We start from the raw sequence: 22644 nt of genomic DNA, 5'->3' as shown, positions 1-22644 counted from the left end.
TATTCACGTCAGACATCAAACACTATCGTTTTCGGCCATGCAAAATCTCAAACGTGCCTCTCATTTTGGGCGTTGATAATTCGTTCTAGGTGCCTGTAACACACCTACGACAATAATTTAGTTGAATATGAATAAATGAATATATTTTTATGATTTATTTATTTATTTTTAAAAGTATTTATATTTATTAAAAAAATTATTTTATTAATTTGTATTTGATTTATTTAAATAATAGATTTTTTATATTTGATTTAATTAAGTTAAATTAATTCGTTTACGAATATTAAACGAATAAATTTATAAAAATATATAAATAAAAGTATCCATGAACAATAAACAAATCATAACTAAACAAACTTAAACAAACAAATTTTAAACATATATAAATAAATTCAAACAAATATAAACAAATTTTAAAATAAAATTAAAATAAAAGATAAAATTATAATTTTGTTAATATTATTATAAATAAATAATAATCAAATAATAAACAAATAAATTTTAAACAAAATTTTTCACGAATATAATCGAACAAAATATATTTTTTTATATTTGATTTATTGAATAAATGAATATAAAAATATTATTTAAAATCATTTATTAAGTTTAATAAATAAAAATAAATAAACAAAAATCAAATATTTTCATAAATAATTTATCAAAAATTCTATTCATTTACACTTCTAATCACATCCATATTTTCCTGTACTTGGCTTTTCATTTTGCATAAGAACTTTAATGCTCTTGAACAAGTGGATGGCTGAAACACTTCTTTGGTGCTGCATTTGCCTGCGTGCCATAAAAACAAGATATTAACATAAATTGACTCTGCCAATGGTCCGTTTTCAATTATTTTCAACAAACAAAAAAGTTTTGTCTCCATAGTTTCTTTAGTGGGATCAATTCACACATGGGATTTTGTCAAATTTGTCATTATAATTGTCAATGTGCATCAGGGGCACTGCAAACCAAAATCAGTATCCGCCAAATATATTATGCTAAGGCACAGCCGAACACGACGCCGGGTTCCCGTAGTCATCAAAGCGGTAACATCGCAAGGCGACAAATGGGGCCAACTTAATGACATTCTAGGCATCAAAATATGCGGATCTGATTACCTTTTTTCTTGTATTCCTAATAGGGAAGGGTCGTTTTCTCTGACGTTTTAAGTTAAGTTACGGTGGTCACTGGCTAGTGGCTAAGACTCTAGCAACTCTAGGCCAGTAGACCCACTTCATTATTATTTTTTTTATAATACATAGCGGTAACGACATTTGATTCGTAACTTTTTAGATTTAAAAAAAAAAATTGAAGGAAAAGTAATATAAAAAAAAATGTGATTTATAAGTTTTGTTTAGTTTAAGAAATATAATATTTTTGTATTTTGATAAAAAATATAAAATTATTTAATAAAAATTTGTATTATATTATCCGTAATGATATTTTAATAATAAGTAATATTCATAATAGGTGACTTGTGAATGACAAATGAATAAATAAGTAATTTATTTAAAATTTTATTTATTTAATATGTAAATGGTTGATTTAGTATTTTTGTTAAATAATTTAAGTAAAAGTATTTTAAGTTTTATTACATATATAATATATGTAATAATAAATTTTATATATAATAATTAAGATTTTATCATGATATAAATTTTTTATATTTTTAATAAAAATTGTGTTTTTAATATTAAAAACATCTTTTTTGTTGCAATTTAATAATTTCAAATTTTTTTTCATATTTTCAATAAAAACCGTATTTTTATGTTAAAAACATTGTATTTGTTAAATTTCTTAAAAAATAAATTTTTTCATATTTGTAACAAAAGCTGTGTTTTATCTTTAAAATATTATTTTTATTGTATTCTGAAGATTAAATAAAAAATAGTATATAAAATTATTATATTTTTAAGATAAATAATATTATTTATATAATCTAAACCTAACTTAAGTGAAGGTAAATACAGTAAAAATTTTACTTTTATTTCAGAAACTAAAAACTCGAAGAGATTAGAAATTTTGATTCCCCTTATTTTTCCCTTTTTAACATTGTTGGGATTGTAAGTTTTCTTTTACATAAAAATTTTTTTTAATGAAACCAAACAATCAAATAACGAAAAAGTAAATTTCTAAAAAAAAAAAAATCTGATGAAGCAAATGTCTCAAGGTTATTTTCAAAATTTACCTTAATCTAATCATTTCCTCAAATTATCTTTACATATTCTTCCACGTAAGTATATTGCATATAAAATTTTCCTCTCAAAGTATTACATATTCTACTTTTTTATTCAAAGGTGATAAATAAATTTTGAACTAATTTTATAATTAAATTTTAATATTTAAAATTAAATATAAAAAATAAAAATTAATTAAAATAATTTAAACAAATATTCAACGAAATTTTAGTTTAAGCATCTATCCGTCCATAGTCGTAAGTCCCGACCAAACCATAACCAACTTGGATTGGTCAGTATAGGCCTCGAATTAAAGTCTTCTTTCTGGAAGTCATAGCCCACAGAATTTGGTTTGGGTTCCTTCTGATTAGTTGGGTTTGCATTTGCTGAATCAACCTATGATTCAACTTTTGAGATAGGTACTCCATTTCGCCTAATGGCCCTAAACTGGCTGAACAAGATAAATGGTGTTAAAAATAAATTTTATTAATAAAATCCAAGGTGCCATATATATATATATATATATGTATATTATATAATCCAGAGCATCATCTAGCCCTTCTCTGCTCCTTGAAACACAGTGATTAGGCTTCCTTTCAGAAAAGTGTTTTTGGCTTATAGCTAACAATAAAGGCTAGAGCAACCCCTTGGTTGTTTGTGCCTTCCCTTCCTAGGAAAAAGTTAAAAGTTAAGGCATCGCTGAACTCAACTGTGCCCCATTGGCTAAGTGTCCTATTTAAAGAGGCTGCTACTTGGACTTTGATGTCAGAAATTCCTGTTTTATCATCGAAAAAGACAATTATTGTTTGATATATATATATATATATATATATACATCAGTCAACTTTTTTCGTTTTTACTTAGTGTGATCCTTTAGGAGGATTAGCGACTGTAATCAGACTTGTAGGCATGTTCATTCATGGGGAAATAAAGACCAAATTTCCCGAGCGTAGTTAATTCATGCGTCATTTGAAATCTAATAATTTTAAAATTCAAATCTCAATACTTACAATTTCTTCATTTATTCCTGATAACACAGTCTCCGAATAACAAATGCCTCGCACCTCAAAATGCATAAACTCCAAGGGAAAGATTAACTAGAAGTTACAGCTTAGGACTGCAAAATTTACCAATCAGGAATGCTGATATATATAGCGATATAGCATAAAAAATCTGATAAACCTATAAATTTTATGCTATCTAATGATTAAGAAAAGAGCTAGAAACTAACAGAAACACAAGAAAGTAATCTAGTAAATACACTGTTGCCTACAAGTTTTAAGAAACATGAACAGGATCAGTTCATGGTCGTTCTCCTTAATTTCTCTCCTGATATCTAAGTTGTCATGGCTTCCCAAAACGTTTTCAGTTTGCTGATAATACCGTTCACTGGTTTTTCTTGAATGTCAACGTCAGTTACTAGCTTTTCAGCCATGTTCCGCAAAGGAGCTCCAATTCTATTGAAGGCATTGAAAAGATCTGGATAGAGTTTGTCCATGGAGTTCTTGAATTGCTTTGATACCTTGATTTTTTTCTTAGAAGATGGTGCATTAGCATCATCACCATTAAAGAAGCCGATGCAAACACGACACTCTTTATAAGCAATACAAGCCCTTAATATAGTGCTTCCATGCTTGTGAAAATGTGCAGCAATGAGAGCCTCAAAATTCCTGAGTGGATTTCCAAGCTGAAACAGCATTGTCTTGCAAGACAAAGTAAAAACGTCAGCATTATAAGCTTCCCAGGGTTTAAGTCCAGGCTCGTTGTAGTAAGGTTTCTCATTGAGCACAAGTCCCTGGAGCGAAACCAAAACCTGAAGAATTGTCGACTTAAGAGGGTTCCACTTCTCTGTCCCTACCCCATCCCAAGTGTTGAGCAAGCTCAAACAAACATAACCATTGCTGTACAAATTCGGGTTCAATCTGAGTCCGAACGAATGGTAACGTACTTTTGGAGGGTTGTTGGGATAATCAGAAGGGAATGAAATATCAAAGAAAAAGAGTCCATGGTGATAGGGAGTTTTTTTAGCACCCATGATCGCAGCACTGAGCAGATCAATCCTTTCTTCATAGACTCTCACATAGATTGACTTAGGAAGATGCTTCTCAAGAATTTCCCACTCCTTCATGATCCTATTTACAGTACTCTTGTCATTGATTTTTCCATGGATGTTTTTCTTCTTTGTCTTGGCACGACAATAATAATAATGATCTGAGAAATCAGTTACACAATCAAACTGCTTGAACTTAACACCAGCTTCTTTCAGCCCTGTATTTATGGATCAAAGAAAAGAAAACAAAATTATGGAGACAATTTGACCCTTCATATAGAAGTTTGTCTATCAGATAATAATCATGTATCCAAATAAATTTTTTTTTTTCACATACATTAAAATTTTGCAAATCCAGAAGATTAAAACTAGTCTTTCTTAAGAAAGTTTGAGAATGAGTTGAAAGATTACCTAAAGCCATTAGTTTAAGATTGCTCCAGGGTCAAGCTCCTCTGTTTATTGATCTGTGCCGCCCTTGACAAGTGTCTAAAGTTGAAGAAAACCCGTCGGCTAACCTCGTCCTCGTAGCATTACTGCTTTTGTAACATGTCAAAGGGAGTTTGGGGGGGGGGGGGGGGGGTAAGGGTTTAGGTTCCATACGACTCTCTGGATTTTTTTTTTCTTTTTATAACCGAAAAAAGTTCAATCATCAATAATCAATGTGCCCAAGAACTAGTTCTTTTGGGGATAAATATTTTTTGATAATATTTTCTTTTTTCTTTTAAATAGTATAGTACTAATTTTTTTTCTATATAGAGAAAGACAACCAATTGAGTGTGATTTTTCATATGGTTTTTAGGGACAATTCAAATTCAAGATTTTCAATTAGTGAGGTTAATTCATTCAATAGTTTAATCCTAGGTTCAAGAATTTAATCCTTTAGAAAATTTAAAGCAAAAATTACACCATACGATTTTAGAAAATTTAAAACAAAAGTAGTAATATAAAACTGGTTACCATAAAAATTTTACTTACTTGGCAAATGTGCTATAAGAATTTATTTGAATTCGTCAAAAAGAGGTCTTAAAATCTTAAAATTTTAAGCTTAAATCTAATTATGTATGAGATGAAATATGCTAGTTTATTTTTTGGTTTGTCCAATTGATGTAATTCATTGACATTATATTTAATTGTAATTTCTAAAAAAAAAAAAAGAATTGATTTGAATTTAAAATGGTAAATATAATCAAAAGCAAATAAAGAAATTCAAGATAAAGAAAGAAAGAATTATGATGAAAACCAAACCTCGGCAACCTTGTAATGGCAGGGCCTTTTTTTTTTTTTTTTGGGATATGTAATTGAAAGAGCAGTTCTCATTACAAAGAGGCTCTTCCAGCAACCAAGAATTTATTAACATTTCCTTTTTACAACAGTGACTAAACGGGAAGAAAGAACATCCATGGATTACAACTTGGAAGATGGTTTTGTGGAACTCCAACTGGTTATGAATTCCTGCATCTTCTTTAACTGTTCTGTGGTCATTCCTTTGTAAAACTTATGAGCCCTCTACTGATAAAAGAAGAATGAGATTGAGAACATTAGCATAAATATGCATAAAAGATCAACCAGTCGTATTAGCTGCAGTTATAAGAACATAATGCTCAAGAGGCTTCTTTAAAGAATGTTCATGATGTAATGCCCCAATCTCGTATAGAGGTAATCTAAAGTTATTGTATGATATATATGCAGAGATTTAAACCCTAAATTGTGATATATTTTTTTTGAGATAAATCTGTTAGACTTTCAGATTAAAGCGAACAATATCTTAAAAGTTTGATGCAAGTCTTGCGGATGTCCACACATGATCAGCCGCAACTGATATGCCATGGTCATTTCTTTTATCGACTTCCCTTTTAATCCCTTCAATTCTCCATTGATGTAATCTATGTCTATCAGTCCTGACTGGTGAAGAAGGTACATATTGCTCCAAAAAATAAAAGGAAAATCCTGTTCTTTACGACTTAAATGCAGGGCAAATATGAAGAACCCTCATCCGTGTTGGCATATGTATCGACTGAAGCTGTCAAAGCTCCTTGATTTAAAGGTTATAAGATGGGCAGATACAGAATCTTACAAAGGCTCAGGCTTAGCCACAAGCCAAACAATTTATGAGTTTGATACATTGTTTTGCAAACTAAAATTACTTAAAAATTGAAACTGTTATCTTTGCTAACCAGAAGATGTTTAAAACCAATCCCATCTCTGTCTAAAACTAAGTAAACTCAAGATGTTGGATACCTTATTGATGATATGATATGACATGAAGAACACACAATCCTCAACCAATCCTATGCTTGATATGTAAGATGAAATTAAGTAAAAAATGAATACCTTCTCAAGGCGAGACCGTGATGGAGATCCAACTTGAATCCATCATTGATCACAGATTTGTACCTAATTACCAGGTCCTGCTTATTCTTCACAATTGCTCCAGCAAGTTGTCGAACTTTCTTCAACAATTCACTTTCCTCAACAACATAATTCACAAACCCCAACTTCTCAGCCTGCTCTGCCGTCAAAGGCATGGCTGTTAACGATATTTCACGAGCCTTATTTGGTCCTATAATGCGTGGAAGCTTCTGAGATAGACCCCATGAAGGAAATATCCCAAATCAATAAAACAACAATTTTCAGACACACGAAAGCATCACATAAATATATTCAAGCTTACTTTTAAGATTCGATTCTTTATCGTTGTCATGTCCCAAATCTTTACCATGTTTATCCAGATAACAAATTTACCTACTACAGTTTCACAAACTACTTAGTATTTATCAAAAGAAAAAAAATGAAACCTGGTATGAATATCAATGACCTCGGCTCCTTTGACGGCAACCAGAATATCACAAGCGAGGGAGATCTCGAACCCAGCAGTCACGGCGAACACGTTGATAGCCCCGATAATGGGCTTGGGGCACTGTTCCATTTGGAAAACCGGGTTTGAGTCTGGGCACTTCACGTCACCCTTGAAAACTTGCTCTGCCGCCGTCTAGTCCACGCCTGAACAGAAGGTTTGTCCTGACGCTGACAGAATGATGACCCGAACCGAGTCGTCTTTTCCAAGGGCCTTGAACGCTTGGGCCAGGTCTGTCATCATGCGCAGAGTCAACGAGTTGAGAGACGGGGGTCCGTTGATGGTGATGGTCGCAATCCATCGGGTTCACGGGTCACAAGGATTAGTTTCTCCGACGAGGATTGGCTTATTACTTTTTTTTTTTCTGATTTATTTTGTGGAAAAAAAACAGTTTTTAAAGGGAGCACCAACAGAAGTGATTGTTTGACTTTGGTTTGGATTAACCAGATGTCTTGGACTGCGTGTCGGTTATGTCGTTTGCAGGTGACAGGTGCAGGCCTATGCACAAGAAAACTACCATAACATTCCAATTGGATCAAATCCTTAGGATAGGAAATCATTAGTATCAAATTAAAGCGTGAAATCATTAGTATCAAATTAAAGCGTCTGTCAAATTAATCTCATGTTAGCATATAAGAATTCTTTCCATTAAGAACTAAGCTTGATTTAATTAGCTAAACTGAACTATGGCTTTTACTAGGTAATCAAGCTTCTTCATGTTGTGGTTTTTCTTGCTATGCTATTGCCTTACTAATATTCTGCCGTTTCGTTGATTACTGATTGGCGTCGGTCCAATGGACCTTTGTCTAGCTTGGAAATGGGCAAAAATGGCCCCCGTCTTATTGATAATTGGTCAAGTAGAAAGTGGAAAAACATGGTTAAACAAGCTTAATTATTATCAAAAATCAAGGTAGAAACGGATTGATAATAGGTTCCTACTGCAGAATATCTATGCCGAACCAACAATTCTGATCAGTTTATTGCATTGCAATTCTTTCTAATGACACCTTGTTTCCCGGTTAGAACCCCAGAACAAGATAGCTTCACAAAAGAAATCATCCTGATTAATGGAGAAATGTTGCATAAAATGAGTTGTTCGCGGGTCTAATACCATTTCAGCATCTATTTTCAGCACCCCCCTCCCTCCCATTTCGTTAACATAGTATTCGTTATCAAATGCAAATGAGGTAGGATCATTGAGAACAAAGCTTAAATTCGAGATTAACCTCATAAAATGCTGCAAAACCAGGTTCCATTGCTCTAAGGTCACCATTGTTAGGACTGTAGTCGGTCCTGAATGTTTGAACAGTGCGTAATTCCTAGCGTATGGGCACCTGCAAAGGTAAGTAAGGTAGCAAGTGGTATTTCTATACAGGAAAAATGCATATACACACACACACATTAAATTAACTATATATGTTCAAGAAATTCATGTGATTACCCAAAATGGCAACAGATTCTGCAAGAGTCATTCCTTTCTTGGCGAAAATGTTAAGCATGTCAGCTATTCCAGCTGTTGCAGGTGGGAGCAATGCATCTGCAAGTTCATAGCTAGCGGTGTGAGAAGATCCCTCCGTCCTAATGGAACTTTTATCCGTGGCCTTCCAGTCAGAGCAACCGCCTCTCGAGCAGCCAATATGAGAATGTCAGCACAAGAAACTTGTTGGGGGCATTGCGCTTCTACCATTGATTTTACAATGCTTATTAACTCCATCTTTCTAATTCCAAAATTCTTTGTTGAAGCAATCTCCGTTGGCACGCTTCCCTCTCCTGGATCAAATAGAACGGAAGCATCACAACCCTAAGATAAAAAAACTTAGACGTCAAATGATTAAGACTATGCTATGGATGCAAAGAGGATATGATTTTGACAGATATTCTTATTGTACCATTGGCCAAAACCCCTTAAGGCCTTGGCTACAAGCCTACAAGGTATGGCAGAGTGAAATCTAGATACCTAAACTTGGCAGTCATGGAACATAAGCCTTAACAAAGCCGCTGGCGAAGTGGGATCTGTGAGAAATATGGCCTGAAGACCATTTTTCATATTGTCCTCAACTTGTGGACACGATTTCTCATAGAAATGATAAGAGAGGCCCAAACCATTAACCCCAAACCTGAAATGAAACAGGAAGAATACTGCAACTATGGTTCTCGTGACCATGGTCTTTTTTAGTAAACAGTAAAAGAGCTTAATTGCAGATATGGCTCTTAAAAACAGAGAAGGAATACCGTTGTTTGTCTGTGGAAAGTGAAATGCTTTTCCATATCTTCCACCAGCTCGAAACATGTATTTATATTACTTAGCCATTTGATTAATGATTATATGACGTAGAAGTGCGTAAATAGTACAACTTCTGATAGTTGTAATCTTTCCTCAAAGTGATTGGCAATAAATTTCATCAAAGGCTTCAATTATCACTGCCGAATTATCTAGTTTCTATATATTGATCACATTCATCTTGAAGCTTAAGTACAAGTGACCTCTTGGGACCAAACGTGACTTCAGTGCGGTGTGATTGAGTTCCCACCGCACTGAAGTTTTTCGTCGAACAGGCCATAATTATTATATCAGGAAAGTTATATTGTTTTTACACTGCACAGAACCTGCATGGCTGGGTTGAGTTTCAACTTCATGAAATAATGCTGAAATGCATCTTCATTTTCCATGCGAAATCAAAACTACGAAGTAAAATTTTGCAGGTCAAGGTGAATTGAATATGGACAAGTCAATCAAAAGTTATTACACAAAACTTTAGTTCTTTCAGCTTCAATAATTTGCCAGGGAAGGCCAAAAGAATCCCCAGAATTTTCTTAATTATCACAGATTGTCAATTTCAAACATTTAATAACCCTTTCATAACTTCATTTATCATTTATCTGTATTTCTCCATTTGGATTGAAGAATTATTGTTCCCTGCCATCAGAACTTTCTTCAAATGAAGAAGCTTGACCCACATCCAATTTGCAATTACTAATGAGAAAAGAGTAATCACATGGCTAATTGTCTCGAAATTTCTATGCCTTGGTAAATCCCATATGTACCCAAAAAAATAAATGGTAAAGATTGTGAATGCTATTATTATTCCAACAAAAGTTTCAGAAGAACTTAAAGAAAGCAATGCATGTGAGCCACAAAAGAATTTGTTGGATGACCTCTAAAATAGAGATGCCTTTTTCCAACCAAATTTTCGGCCAATTTATGAGCATCCAATTTTACCTTCCAAACAAACTGCATACCAAAAAAAAAAAAAAAATCTTCAAAAACCTCTCAAAGGTCTTCTGCAATCTCTCCTCAGAGAAGCCTCAAACCAGCTTCAAAACATGTCTTGGACATTTTCTATAGGACCAATGCATCTTGTCTTCGCAGCCATTTTTGCTGTTGCAATCTGTTTCCCGGGTTTTGCTGATGGCATGTCAGCAGAAACAGTCATAGACTCTCCTTTGTTAACAGAGAAGATTGGAACCAATATAACAATCAAGGTTGATCTCAATGGTGATGGAGACTTCACATCTGTTCAAGAAGCCATTAATTCTGTTCCAAAGGGGAACTCTAGATGGGTTGTTATCCATCTTAGGAAAGGGGTTTACCAGTAATGATCTTCTATGAATTAAATTACCAACAGACCACATGCCTATGGAAACCCTGTTAAAATGTTATTATTATGTTAATGTTTTCAATTTTCTTCCTGGCAGAGAAAAGGTGCACATACCAAAAGATAAACCTTATATCTTCATGAGAGGTAATGGCAGAGGAAGGACGGCTATTGTCTGGTCCCTAAGTTCTCATGACAACAAGGCATCCGCCACATTTACAGTTGAAGCCAAGCACTTCATTGCCTTTGGCATTAGCTTCAAGGTAAGAACCTCTTATTTTTCAATGTGTAATTGAACATTGATATCACAAAAAAGGGTTTCCATTTGTTTACTCCTTCAATGCAGAATGAAGCACCTACTGGTATTGCTTATACCTCTCAGAATCAGTCGGTGGCAGCTTTTGTGGGTGCAGATATGGTTTCATTTTACCATTGTGCTTTTTTTAGTACCCATAATACTCTCTTTGATTATAAAGGGAGACATTACTATGACAACTGCTACATCCAGGGGTCAATTGATTTCATTTTTGGCCGTGCAAGATCTATTTTTCATGTAAGTTAGAAACTAATTTGATTTCCTTTACCAGAATTCCGAGTTTGGAAGAGAAATAATTTTGATTTTATGACCATGGATGCAGAATTGTGAGATCTTTGTGCTGCAAGACAAGAGGGTTCAGATTCACGGTTCCATTACAGCTCAAAACAGGGAAAGTCCACATGATAACAGCGGTTTTGTGTTTATAAAAGGAAAGGTTTATGGCATTGGAGGTGTATACTTGGGAAGGGCTAAAGGGGCCTATTCAACTGTGATATTTGCAAAGACATACTTGTCTAGGACAATTGTACCCCATGGCTGGACAGATTGGAGCTACAATGGCGGCCCAGAGTAAGAAATTTAGCCTTGTTCTTGTAAATTTATGCTGCACATTCTCCTTCCTTGTTCACAGGCAACTCCATTTTCTCTTATCTGATGTAAGCCTCCTTTATGAATGAAAACAGTAATCTATTCCATGCGGAGTACAATTGCTATGGACCAGGATCTGAAACAGGTGGACGAGTTCCTTGGGCAAAACAACTGACAGAAAAGGAAGCTGCATATTGGACTTCGATTGATTTTATAAATGGCAAGGATTGGCTGCCTGTATGGCTATGAAAGCAATAATTTGTTTGATAGTATCATAAAAATGAGAGGAAAACTTAAACGGTCCTTGCGGCATTTCAGTCTCCAGGCTTCCTGCATGCAGTTGGCTGGTTTCATGTATTGTCTCTGGCCTGTAGGCCTTAAGCTCAGATGAACACAGACAAATATAACGTACTCATCATTTGTAAAGCTAATTTTTCAACATCATTTCAAGTGCACAAGGATTTTGTAATTTCTGTATTTCAAATTTATTCATTAGCTGGAATGGTAGACCATCTTCCGTTTTTTCTCTCCAAGAATGATATTTTCATCCAGGAAAAGATCTAAAAAGCCCCAAAATGTTGACAAGAATAACATCAAAGGACAATTGATGTTGACACTCTTATAGAACAAGTCAATCAGTCCAATGTTGAGATTATGATTAACAGAAAACAAATCCATTGGATACCTTTCTTTTCATGGTTCAAGTGGTACATCATAGTAATACAGAGAAATAAGAAATTGAGATTTGGACATAGAATTTTGCTAGGAAACACATTGCAGTTTTTTACTTTTTATTTGCTTAATAATAAGTAACTAGTCAGTTGTCATTTGATGTATCAAATGACAACTACACTAATGCATAGCATGGTTACAACCTACAACTTTACCATGCATATTTTGGAACTAAAATCCCCCTCCAATTCCTCCACCAGCACCACCTCCAAATCCACCACCAGCACCGCCTCCAAAACCTCCACCTGCACCACCTCCACCTCCAATACCACCACCAAGTCCTCCACCTGCCCCACCACCAGCTCCACCTCCAATTCCAACACCTCCACCTTTTCCACCTCCAAAACCACCACCAGCACCACCTCCACCACCAAGTCCTCCTCCGACACCACCACCAGCTCCACCTCCAAGTCCTCCACCACCACCACCAAGACCTCCTCCAGCACCACCGCCGGCTCCACCTCCACCACCAAGTCCTCCGGCACCACCGCCAACTCCTACACCTCCACCTTTTCCACCTCCAAAACCACCACCAGCACCACCTCCACCTCCAAGTCCACCACCACCGCCGGCTCCACCTCCACCACCAAGTCCTCCGGCACCACCGCCAACTCCCACACCTCCACCTTTTCCACCTCCAAAACCACCACCAGCACCACCTCCACCTCCAAGTCCTCCGCCAGCACCACCACCGGCTCCACCTCCAACTCCAACACCACCGCCAGGTCCACCACCAACGCCTACACCTCCACCTTTTCCACCTCCAAACCCGCCACCCGCACCACCTCCACCACCAAGTCCTCCTCCTGCACCACCACCAAGCCCCCCACCAGCTCCACCTCCAACTCCTACCCCACCACCTTTTCCCCCTCCGAAACCTCCACCTAAACCACCACCACCACCACCACCACCACCAAGCCCTCCTCCAAAACCAACTCCCAGGTTCTCCTTCTCAAGTTTTCGACATTCTGCTATCCCTATGGCAAACACAAATATCACTGCAAACACTCCAAGTCTTTTGGAACTTACTTTCCTCATCTTTCTTAAATGTAAACAAAACACTCCCAAGTCTTGGTCAGTGTTAAGCATTGTATTGATTTCAGCAAAGAACCTCTTATATATAGACTGTAATATCATAGAAGCCATTAATGCATGCAATCGATTAGTTGAAGATTTAGTTTTACATTGCACATTTGCTTAAATGAAATGGTGCAAACTTTCAACTCGTTTAAAAAAAAAATAACTAAGCTGGCCGGTGACTTTGTCATTAATGTAGTCCTAGCTTCTCAACTACTAGCCTAGCTTATTTAGCTATAATGCTTGCCAGTGCTGCGCCACCACCGTCAGAAACGTCGACTACTTTCTCCTGTCCTGTCTGCCGGTTCAGAATTATTGAAACCAAAGTCTCATGAGTTATTTCTAGTTTTCCTGTGATGTTCATTTGTGGTCACTGTTCACCCAGTAATTTGAATCGTGGTCAACATGTATACGTGTGATCATGATCATACTATTAATTAAGGAAAGACTTGAAACACTTTCCTTTTGCAGCTTTTGTTTTGGGTACGAAAGAAGCTACCCAACCCATGTGATATGTTTAAATTGTCATTTAATAACATGTTTTCCCCTCTGATCGTGACTTACAACAAAAGTTTGGAACTCATTTTTATAAATTGAAAACAAATGGGTTGGAGAATCGGTAGTAAAAACAAGAACTAACAATACAATTTAATTCAAAATATAAAAATTTATTATGATATATAAGTATAGATATAAATTTATATTGTGAAATATTTTTTTGAAATAAAATCATGAAATTTTTATTTTAAAATAGTTAATATTTTTTAGATCTTATACGAGATTTCACAAATGGTATTAAAACATTTGTTAGTCAAATCGAAATTGAATACTATAAGATGAGAATTACTTTTAAAATTTTGAAAGAATTAAGTATTATATAATAAAATTTATTTTTAAAAGCTTAATGATTGGTGTGATTATAATTTTGTATATGTTTTGTGTTGAGTTTAACAAGTACATTAAGTTTTAATAAAGGAATTTATAACACCTCAATTTTATATTGAATTGTTTTGAAAATCTAACATGATATATAAGTTAAAATTTAAACTCAAATAAATGAAATATTTTTTACAAGATAAAATCAAAAAATTTTTGAATTAAAATAAATAATATCTCATAAATTAAATATAAATATCTATAAAAATAATTAATTATCAAGTAATAGCTTGAGGGTTTTAGGTCGAAAAGAACATGTTCTCTTGTACTATTTTTTTCTCTCCATATAAATAGATGTTGGAATTTTTTTTTGCAAGAAAGAAAAGATAGATCGAACTATAAAATCATTAAAAAGAATATTGTATTGTATCAATTCAATTTGGGTTAAATTAGTGAGTTTGTGAAATTTGGGCCAATGATTGGCCACATTTTTTCTAGAATCCAGAACAGGCCCTAATTTTAATTCAAAACAGGCCTCAAGAAACCCAATTGGAGTATTGCATCAATGACATTGGGTTCAATGTTTGAAGCATCTTGCATGATAAAAAGCAAGGTTCAAACAAGGGTTGAATGATTTTCTCGAACCTACGGGTTTCTTTTTCGTAAACGGGTTTTAAAACTTTTCATCTAAATTTGGGCCAACATATAATTTAATTATGGGTCTTAAGAAAAGCACGACACTGGATCCATAATCCAATTGATAGAGGATTTGATATCATTTTCTCTATCTTTCTTTAATTAAAATTAGATATAATAATTCATATATTTGTATGATATAAAATATTAATAATTTATATATTTATTATATTTATATAAATATTACATATCACAATTCGTATCGGTATGAAAAAATAAAATATATTTTTTTGATTTTATTAAGCTCAATTTTTACTAAAATTTTAAATCATGACATTTATATTTTTTATTCGTATTTTAGATTAACTCATATCGATTTCAAACTGGAACAACAACGGGGTTTTAGCTTCCGGAGCTTCTTCTTTTTTATGCCATTTAAATTATATCTATGTAATGTGCCAAAGATTCCAATATTTGTTATCTTTTCCACCGGAAAAAGCTGGACAAAAAAGGTGGATGAGAGTACATGTAGAGAGCACAAGGGGGATGCTGTTGCTGCTATTCGATCATTGCTTCACAGACGGAGTTGGTGAAACAAATTGATATTTCTCAAGTTTTTGACAAACCATTTGTAAGATCATTTGAAATGTTAACATCGAATAATATCATATGAACATTTGATGCTGGTTGTGCCGAGCTCCAAACTAAGGGTTTAGATTTTGAAATCATAAGAGAAAAAAAGAGAGGTTAAAAACAAAACAATGAGATATTTTTTATGTTTGTAATTTAACACTCAAGTCAGAAATTAAAATTAAAAAAATCGAAAAAAAAAGTAAAAAGTAAAGGAAATAATCAGATAAATAAATAATATCTCAATAACTCTATTTACAAAAGAAAATGAGAGTCTGAATTAACATGTCACTACATATGTCAAGTCAATTCAAAAATAAAAAATATCTTTAATTATATGCTGATAATCTCTAAAAAAAAAAATTTATCTTTTAAACCCAAAAATACTCTTAAAAGGTGCAATGCAACAACAGAATCAGTGAATGTATCTGTCCAAATGTTGGCTTGGACAGCTTGTGGGTTTTTTAGGTCAGCCGCCATGCCGAGTGCCTAGTGCCACATCCACTGCGCATGTTGTGGAACCTCCACAACTGTTGTAAAAAGATGCATTACCCAATAATCAAGCTCATTGCAGCAATATTAATATTGTTTGGTAGAAAAAATGGAAGTGAAGCAAAAAGCAAAGGACAAGATAGGCTGAAAACGGAAAAAGGGCAAAAAATAAGTGGAACTTTTTAGATTTACAGACGATATTGACTCAAATCCCACTCACATTTCTAAGCGGACATGAAAAAGAACCGGTGAGATAGGATTTAGAAGACCCAGTAATTATTAAAGTAACAAAGCAAGACATTGATCGCACTCTATTTACACCAATGTAGATTGTGTTCTGTACAGCTTTCCTTAGTGGTCCTGACATGCTCTCATTTAAAAATCACAAGGTGACATGATCCCAACATGAATCTAAATCACACAGCACCACTGACAGATTTTCCAAGATTATTTTATGATGTCAGATTATAAAAAACATCTTACAACCAACCAATCATCCTCCAACTTGGGCAGCTCACATGGTACCAACTACTGTCTCCTTTTCGTCTTTCTTTGTCTGGCCTGAGTTTTTCGATGCCAATGCCACAAGTCTAAGCGGCAATCTTGTGGTAACCATCAGCTGAACAGCGATGGGTGTCTAAATGTTAGCAAAAAACTGCCCATGCTTCTACAGCTTTTGCTGAAAGGAAAGAATGGAACCAAAAACACACATTTGCTTCATGATTCCTTTTGAGAGCCATCTCCAGCCAAGTTACGAGCTTGCTGAAATTGGATAGTATATTGTCTTTGAAGATCTCTAAGCTTCTCCAGTAGTTCCTGGAACGTTGGCCGGCACTGTGGATCACTGGTTTTGGAAAAGTTGTTCCATGTATCAGACCACAATTTCAAATTGTATCATAATTGGAAATTACTTCCGAAGACAATTGGGTCCTAATTAATAACTAAAGCACTACCTTAGCCAATGACCTAAAAACCTTAAATAATTCAGGCCATCATGATGATTGCAAATCGAATTTTAAAGTTCTAGTCCGTATTACTTGTGGATGCAACTTTAATCATGCATTCAGTGCATAAGTACCTAATTTGATTAATATAATGCCATGCTTGAGACTCTTAATGATACTTGGTCCATCATATTGAATTAACTTATTACTTATGCACTGGTTTACTACAGCCAAACTTTTAGCAGTGCATCTAGAAAAACATCAGAAAACATGTAAACATTATAACGAGATAAGCACCTGCGCCAGCAACTCTCAATTATAGAAGCCCACCGTGGATCTACTTCCTTTGGAATCTCTAGCCTTTGGTTCATGAACCCTACAGCTCCAATCACCTGCAAATATTCTAAACAAACTGTTGTTCATATATGCAGAGGTACAAGCTTTGCAATGCACAGTAGTTTCTAAAGGAAAATTCCACTCAAACCTATTCACACATTGCCAGCAAACGTTTTTTATAGTATGGAGAACAGGGGATCCAATATAGGACCTTCTCTTTAGAAGAGAGCAGTTGGTTGGATGATGTTCAACTCTTCAGACAAGAATGACTTGCAAATCTTTTAAATGAAAACTATACCTGCATTGAATTGAGATTATCCCAAGGTATCTTCTCAGTAGCAAGCTCCCATAATATGACTCCAAAACTATAAACATCGGACCTAAGTGTTTCACAAAAAGAACAAGAAATACAAGGTCAGCAGTGAGAGAAAAGGTCAATGTGATGGGGCCAGAAGATGGGGAATATGTTGTGTGCAAGTGAAAAAGAGAGCAGAGGGAGCAACATACTTCTCATCTGAGGGTTCATTACGAAGAACTTCTGGCGCCATCCATTGAGGCTTCAAAAAAGACATGGTATTTATAAGTCAACCATGAAACTAGAAAGTTATGCATCCTCACAACATGATTTAGACTCATTAGATTAATATTGTTGATGAAGCATATAAAGGTTTCAGTAAATACCGTTCCTTTCCCGGTCTTAGTTGTGAGATATGCTTCATGCTTGAGACGCGACAAACCAAAATCACCAACCTGTTCAAATAGAATCTTACTTTTTACCTTAAGCAAACAAAACGCATCCTCAAATCCTGAAGTAAACCAAAACTGGATTTCCAATTAAAAAAGATGCACATAGCTAATGGCAAACCTTCACAATCCAATTCTTATCAACTAGGAGATTTGAAGACTTCAAATCACGATGAATGATAGGTGGATTGCAATGATGAAGATAATTCATGCCTCGTGCCTGTAAAAGTTCGATCAATAAGATGAATTGGCAGAGGGAACGGCTACTCCAGTGACACAAACAAGAATGAAATAAAAACAAATGAAGACCAATGCATGATGGCATTATATCCATCACAATAGGAGAATCATCACAAAATTGAAAAAATAAAAAATCCAAAACTACTTGATACTCACAATATCAAAAGCCATATGAACACGCCGTCTCCAATCTAATTTGGTAGTATTCCTCTGTAGTAAGCGAAACATACTCCCACTGCATCAATAAAATATAAATATACGCATTCATTAAGCCAATAAGCAAATTAAACTTTAATTAAATCAGCAAAACTACTGTCCCAGAGAGCAATAGATATGCAATGTGAAAGTTACAAAAAAGAGTGTCAGCACAAAAGGAATTTCAAAAAGAAAGTTGAGATCAAACCGTGGAAGGAACTCTGTGACAATGCAGAGTCGTTGAGGTGAAGTCACAGCTCCCATGAACAGAAGAACATTTGGATGCCGAAGTCTTTTCATCAGAGATACCTTCAAAGCAAAAGCAAAAACAAAATAGTGAGAGCAGCATAGAAAAAGGATGAAAGAAACTCAAAATAATTACAAATGCGGCAACTTCGGCAAGTTGGTTAATACAAAGCGAGGATGGGCACGTATTACATGATTCTACGGTTACCATCAAAGAGAAAGAAAAATATGACTAAGTATGTAAACACAGTGAAAAATAATTTGACAATAAAGCACACCTCCTGTCTAAAGGAATGTATCACATCATCTGAATATTCCTGCTTTGAGAATACCTTGACAGCAACATCCTGCAAAAAAAAGAATGATTTACACAAATAATAAGATGATTACAATTTTTTTTCATGCTCCCTACCATTTTCCATTTAATAATTAATACCAATAAATAACTAAAGAGTACCAAGACTCATGTATTGCAATGACACCATCACTTCCATTAACTGGAATTATCCACAAGTATGGCATAAGATCCTCAAATAAATTTTGGATATTTCATCTTCCACTCTCTCTGTATTAGACTAAGGCACCAAATGCATGTTTGATGAACCTATATTAACCTATATTATGCAATACTATATAGAACATTAGCTGATGGGAATCTATGTCAGCATCTTTCCTTTTTATGCAAATTCTATTCACATAAGAGCATAAATATGGTTAGAGGGAAGAACCCAAAGCAAATCATGATACATCTTATCCCAAAATTTTAATCTATATTCATCTATAATGTGTTTGTACGTCCTCTCAAAAGTGAAGGCAATGAAAGGAGCAGGAGAACGTACTGATCCATACCACAGACCATGATACACAGTTCCACAAGAACCTGCGAGTAAACCAAAGGAGCATAAAGTAAGTGTTAAAATAACATATATCCAAGAAAAACACCACAGAAATAAATACAATAGCATAGAAACAAAGACATGGACAGAGCTTTGAGGCAATGACCAAATTCTCAGCCATTGACATGATTGTCAGGTGGACATTTGGGGTTTCATTCATGTGCTATGATATTACCCACATCAAAAGAGAATGAAGAGATTAGAACCAGTGCAAAGTTTTTAAGCATAAAGTACTGGCTCCAGTTATCAACAAGTTCATAATTCCTTCAAGTCTCCCAGTTGCTGTTATCTCTAAAGAAATTACCTTGACCAATTTGCTCTCCAATCGTCAAGTCTTCCCACAAAATTTCGTAATCTAAACAATCAGAGTCCATGTCAACTCTATTAACAGTACTGCTGCTGGTACTCCCACAGCTGCTGGCACTGCTTGTGCTGTTAACATTTACAGAGGAAGACCAGGAACCAGATGCCTCATTATTGACAGGTTTATTACTTTCATTAACACGGCCTTCAGATTTTGTACCAGAATACGGGCTCTTTTGTTGAAATGTTTCATTTTCTTGGTCGTTACCCACCCAAGGCCATACAAAACGTGTAGTCCTTGCCTCTGATCCTTCTCGATCATTCCCTTTCCAAGGCCATGATATCCCTTTCTTACCCATTAAGGCCATAATCTTTTGGATTGCAAGTTTTCCTTCACTCTCATCACCAGAATCTCTAGAGGTTTTTACCGGGGACTTCTCGTCCAAAGGAGCAAAGACACCAAAAGCAGATGGGTGTACATCTCCCCTAGGTGTGCTGGCTCCACTAGAAGTTGCATCTTCTTTATGATCAGAAAGAGCTGCATCGGAGAAACCATGATCAGAATGATGACTATCACCACTTCCGTCTTCACGATCAACACAATTCTCTCCTGTCCTAATCCTGGACTTCACTTTGTTGCTCACCTTGGAAGCCTGCATTGGTAAACAATTAACAATCAACACAAGCTAAAATCCAACCAGAACACAACACATGCAAAAATTAAGGAACAAATACCAAATTTGTAATTTTCGATGCAATTGCGGCTTGCAAAGGCTGCTGAGGATCAAGACCAAGTTTAGCAGAGACAGCATTTTTAGACCAGCTAAAGGTTGAATCTCCTTCTGGCTGCCTTTCAGCTGACAATGCAACTATCATTTCTTGGAAAGGCCGAGAATCAATGGATACACAAATGATTCCAACCAAAGAACCGTCATCATCACAAAAAGGAGTATTAGTTGCAACTGCTGAAAACCTCTCCCCCATTTTATTCTTAACAGGAAATTGCCCAGTCCAACTCTCCCCCATCATAACACGATGAACTATGTTATGAGCGACCCCAAAGTCCCTAGGATCACAGAGAAGCTCAATGGCGTCTTGCCTTAAGGCCTCAGCCGCTGAATAACCATAAAGCTTTTCAGCAGCCCGGTTCCTGCAAAAAGAAAAAAAGAAAAAAACAAAGCCCAAATAAAAACATTAACTTTATAACTCAATAATCGAAAAAAATAAAAACAAAAAGAAACCCTTGTTCACATACCAATAAATTATATGGCCACTAAGATCAAATATATGAACAGATTGTCCCATAGAATGTAATATACTAAAATACTGGCTATTAGTGAAATTAACGGCGGCTGGGCCTATATTCCCGGTTTTTCCACCGCCATTCACGACGTCACTGCTTCTGCTTTCTATTTGCAACGGCGAGGAATGTCGAAACGAACCTGAACCTTTCTTCCAAGCAGCAGCAGCAGCCGTCGTCGCAGCCACTGCGTTCCCCGGGAATCGCGGATGTTGAAGGGAAGTAGAGTGGGATCTTTGACGAGTTGAGTCAGGCTTTGACTCGACACCGGATTGTTTTAAACTAGACATTTCTTGCTTAAGATGCGCATGTCCCACTTCCAGTTCTTGGATCTTCCTCAACAGCTCCTCCGCTGGAGGCGTTTCCATTTCTGCTTTCCTTCCTTTTCCCTTGACCCAAACAAACTCAAAGCATGGGAAGCTTCAAAGCTTTGTTTATCACTCAAAGACTCCAACTTTTTCGTGTGTTTTTCTTTTTCTTTGGGCGTTTTCTGGTTTTTTTATCTCATCATTATTATCATATGAATCTAAGCTACATTCATACCCGATGCTTAAATACAGAAAGGACCACGGGTGGATATCTCACGCGCTATTAACTCACGTGGTGAGTATTAGCCTATTAAAGTGATAGATTTTACAAGAAGGTCCAATCCGTGTAGCGCGTTTTCTATAAACGTTAATTGCGGAAGCCTCCTTTTTTGGGAGGATTTCGGCTTTCACTTTTCCGCTTATAGGCTTGGAAAGCCTAGTTCCACTCTCTTTTTTGATGCTTCCAATCCACATTTTTGTTCGTTAATTAAAAATTAATGAAGCCGTTGAAATTTGGGGGATTAAAATTTTTTTTAATGCAAATGGGAGGGAGTTGTGGATTAGCTTCAAGGTTGCGATTAAGCTGGACTTCACATAATGTGAAATTACAAGTCTCTCCTTGATCTCATAAAATAATAATATTATTATTTATCGATCGGGTTCCAATTTTATGAATATTACACAAGTAAATTTTTTAATAAATTAAATTGATAAAAAAAATCTGAAGATAAACTGTCCCTTTTTTTTGTATAATATTTTTCTAATTAAATAATTAATAGGTTAAAAGATTTAAGGATTGATTAAAAATTTTTTAAAAAATAATTTAAGTTAAATACAAATAAAAATTAGGGGGCGTTTTTTTTTTTTTTTTTTTGTATTATGAACTGAAGCTGTATATTTCTTTTGAGCTAATCAACTAAAAGCTGTCTAAATCATCAAATTTTGAGGTTTTGGTCTTGAGATAAGTATGTCTTAAGGAAGAATAATGCCACTAAAAGGTTGGATGATGGAAAGCATGTTGATTATGTCTTGTTGATGACCAAGATTTTCGTGATTGTTTGTAGTAAAGAACTGTAAGATAAAGACAGCCATGAAACTAAGTCAGTAT

The 22644-nt window shown here is 35.1% G+C and overlaps 5 protein-coding genes across 12 annotated transcripts; 1 reads left to right on the top strand and 4 right to left on the bottom strand.

Annotated features, from left to right (window-relative positions):
• Positions 1-3224: 3224 nt before the first annotated feature.
• LOC111307178 (putative ubiquitin-conjugating enzyme E2 38) lies at positions 3225-5354 on the bottom strand. The gene is made up of 2 exons (XM_089751657.1): positions 4639-5354; positions 3225-4445 (listed from the first exon to the last, which is right to left on the bottom strand). Exons 1-2 carry the CDS (start codon positions 4646-4648, stop codon positions 3514-3516), a joined length of 942 nt encoding a protein of 313 aa, XP_089607783.1. The 5' UTR covers positions 4649-5354; the 3' UTR covers positions 3225-3513.
• A 124-nt stretch (positions 5355-5478) lies between these two features.
• Positions 5479-8464, bottom strand: LOC111307528 (putative enoyl-CoA hydratase 1, peroxisomal). 4 transcript variants are annotated; one of them, XM_089751659.1, is made up of 4 exons: positions 7043-7137; positions 6899-6972; positions 6559-6806; positions 5479-5736 (listed from the first exon to the last, which is right to left on the bottom strand). In XM_089751659.1, exons 2-4 carry the CDS (start codon positions 6944-6946, stop codon positions 5706-5708), a joined length of 327 nt encoding a protein of 108 aa, XP_089607785.1. In that variant the 5' UTR covers positions 6947-6972; positions 7043-7137; the 3' UTR covers positions 5479-5705. The 4 variants fall into 4 exon arrangements, with proteins under 4 accessions (XP_089607785.1, XP_089607784.1, XP_022761280.1 ...); XM_089751658.1 differs by lacking the exon at positions 6899-6972 and having other exon boundaries at positions 5479-5733; positions 7043-8464; XM_022905545.2 differs by lacking the exon at positions 6899-6972 and having other exon boundaries at positions 7043-8449.
• A 93-nt stretch (positions 8465-8557) lies between these two features.
• LOC111307526 (putative pectinesterase 67) lies at positions 8558-12097 on the top strand. Of its 2 annotated transcripts, XM_089751656.1 has the most exons (6): positions 8558-8624; positions 10506-10674; positions 10778-10940; positions 11024-11230; positions 11316-11563; positions 11677-12097. In XM_089751656.1, the coding sequence occupies exons 1-6, from the start codon at positions 8570-8572 to the stop codon at positions 11828-11830; spliced, it is 996 nt and encodes a 331-aa protein (XP_089607782.1). In that variant the 5' UTR covers positions 8558-8569; the 3' UTR covers positions 11831-12097. The 2 variants fall into 2 exon arrangements, with proteins under 2 accessions (XP_089607782.1, XP_022761279.1); XM_022905544.2 differs by lacking the exon at positions 8558-8624 and having other exon boundaries at positions 10055-10674.
• Positions 12098-12239: 142 nt separating this feature from the next.
• LOC111307525 (uncharacterized) lies at positions 12240-13713 on the bottom strand. The gene has a single exon (XM_022905541.2). The coding sequence runs from the start codon at positions 13457-13459 to the stop codon at positions 12485-12487; it is 975 nt and encodes a 324-aa protein (XP_022761276.1). The 5' UTR covers positions 13460-13713; the 3' UTR covers positions 12240-12484.
• Positions 13714-16303: 2590 nt separating this feature from the next.
• Positions 16304-21750, bottom strand: LOC111306935 (uncharacterized). Of its 4 annotated transcripts, none has more exons than XR_016331884.1 (13): positions 21184-21750; positions 20664-21078; positions 19930-20581; positions 19569-19609; positions 19008-19076; positions 18692-18792; positions 18445-18523; positions 18170-18268; positions 17986-18054; positions 17812-17861; positions 17603-17684; positions 17266-17371; positions 16304-16868 (listed from the first exon to the last, which is right to left on the bottom strand). XR_016331884.1 is itself a non-coding variant. In XM_022904971.2 (13 exons), exons 1-13 carry the CDS (start codon positions 21594-21596, stop codon positions 16742-16744), a joined length of 2292 nt encoding a protein of 763 aa, XP_022760706.2. In that variant the 5' UTR covers positions 21597-21750; the 3' UTR covers positions 16304-16741. The 4 variants fall into 4 exon arrangements, 2 of the variants coding, with proteins under 2 accessions (XP_022760706.2, XP_022760707.2); XR_016331885.1 differs by having other exon boundaries at positions 17986-18024; XM_022904971.2 differs by having other exon boundaries at positions 17266-17360.
• Between the last annotated feature and the right edge of the window lie 894 nt (positions 21751-22644).

Source organism: Durio zibethinus, chromosome 22 (assembly GCF_047325235.1).
Source record: "Durio zibethinus cultivar Kanyao isolate XHJ-2024 chromosome 22, ASM4732523v1, whole genome shotgun sequence".
Taxonomy (NCBI): domain Eukaryota; kingdom Viridiplantae; phylum Streptophyta; class Magnoliopsida; order Malvales; family Malvaceae; genus Durio; species Durio zibethinus.
This window is presented reverse-complemented; position numbering and strand designations above follow the sequence as displayed.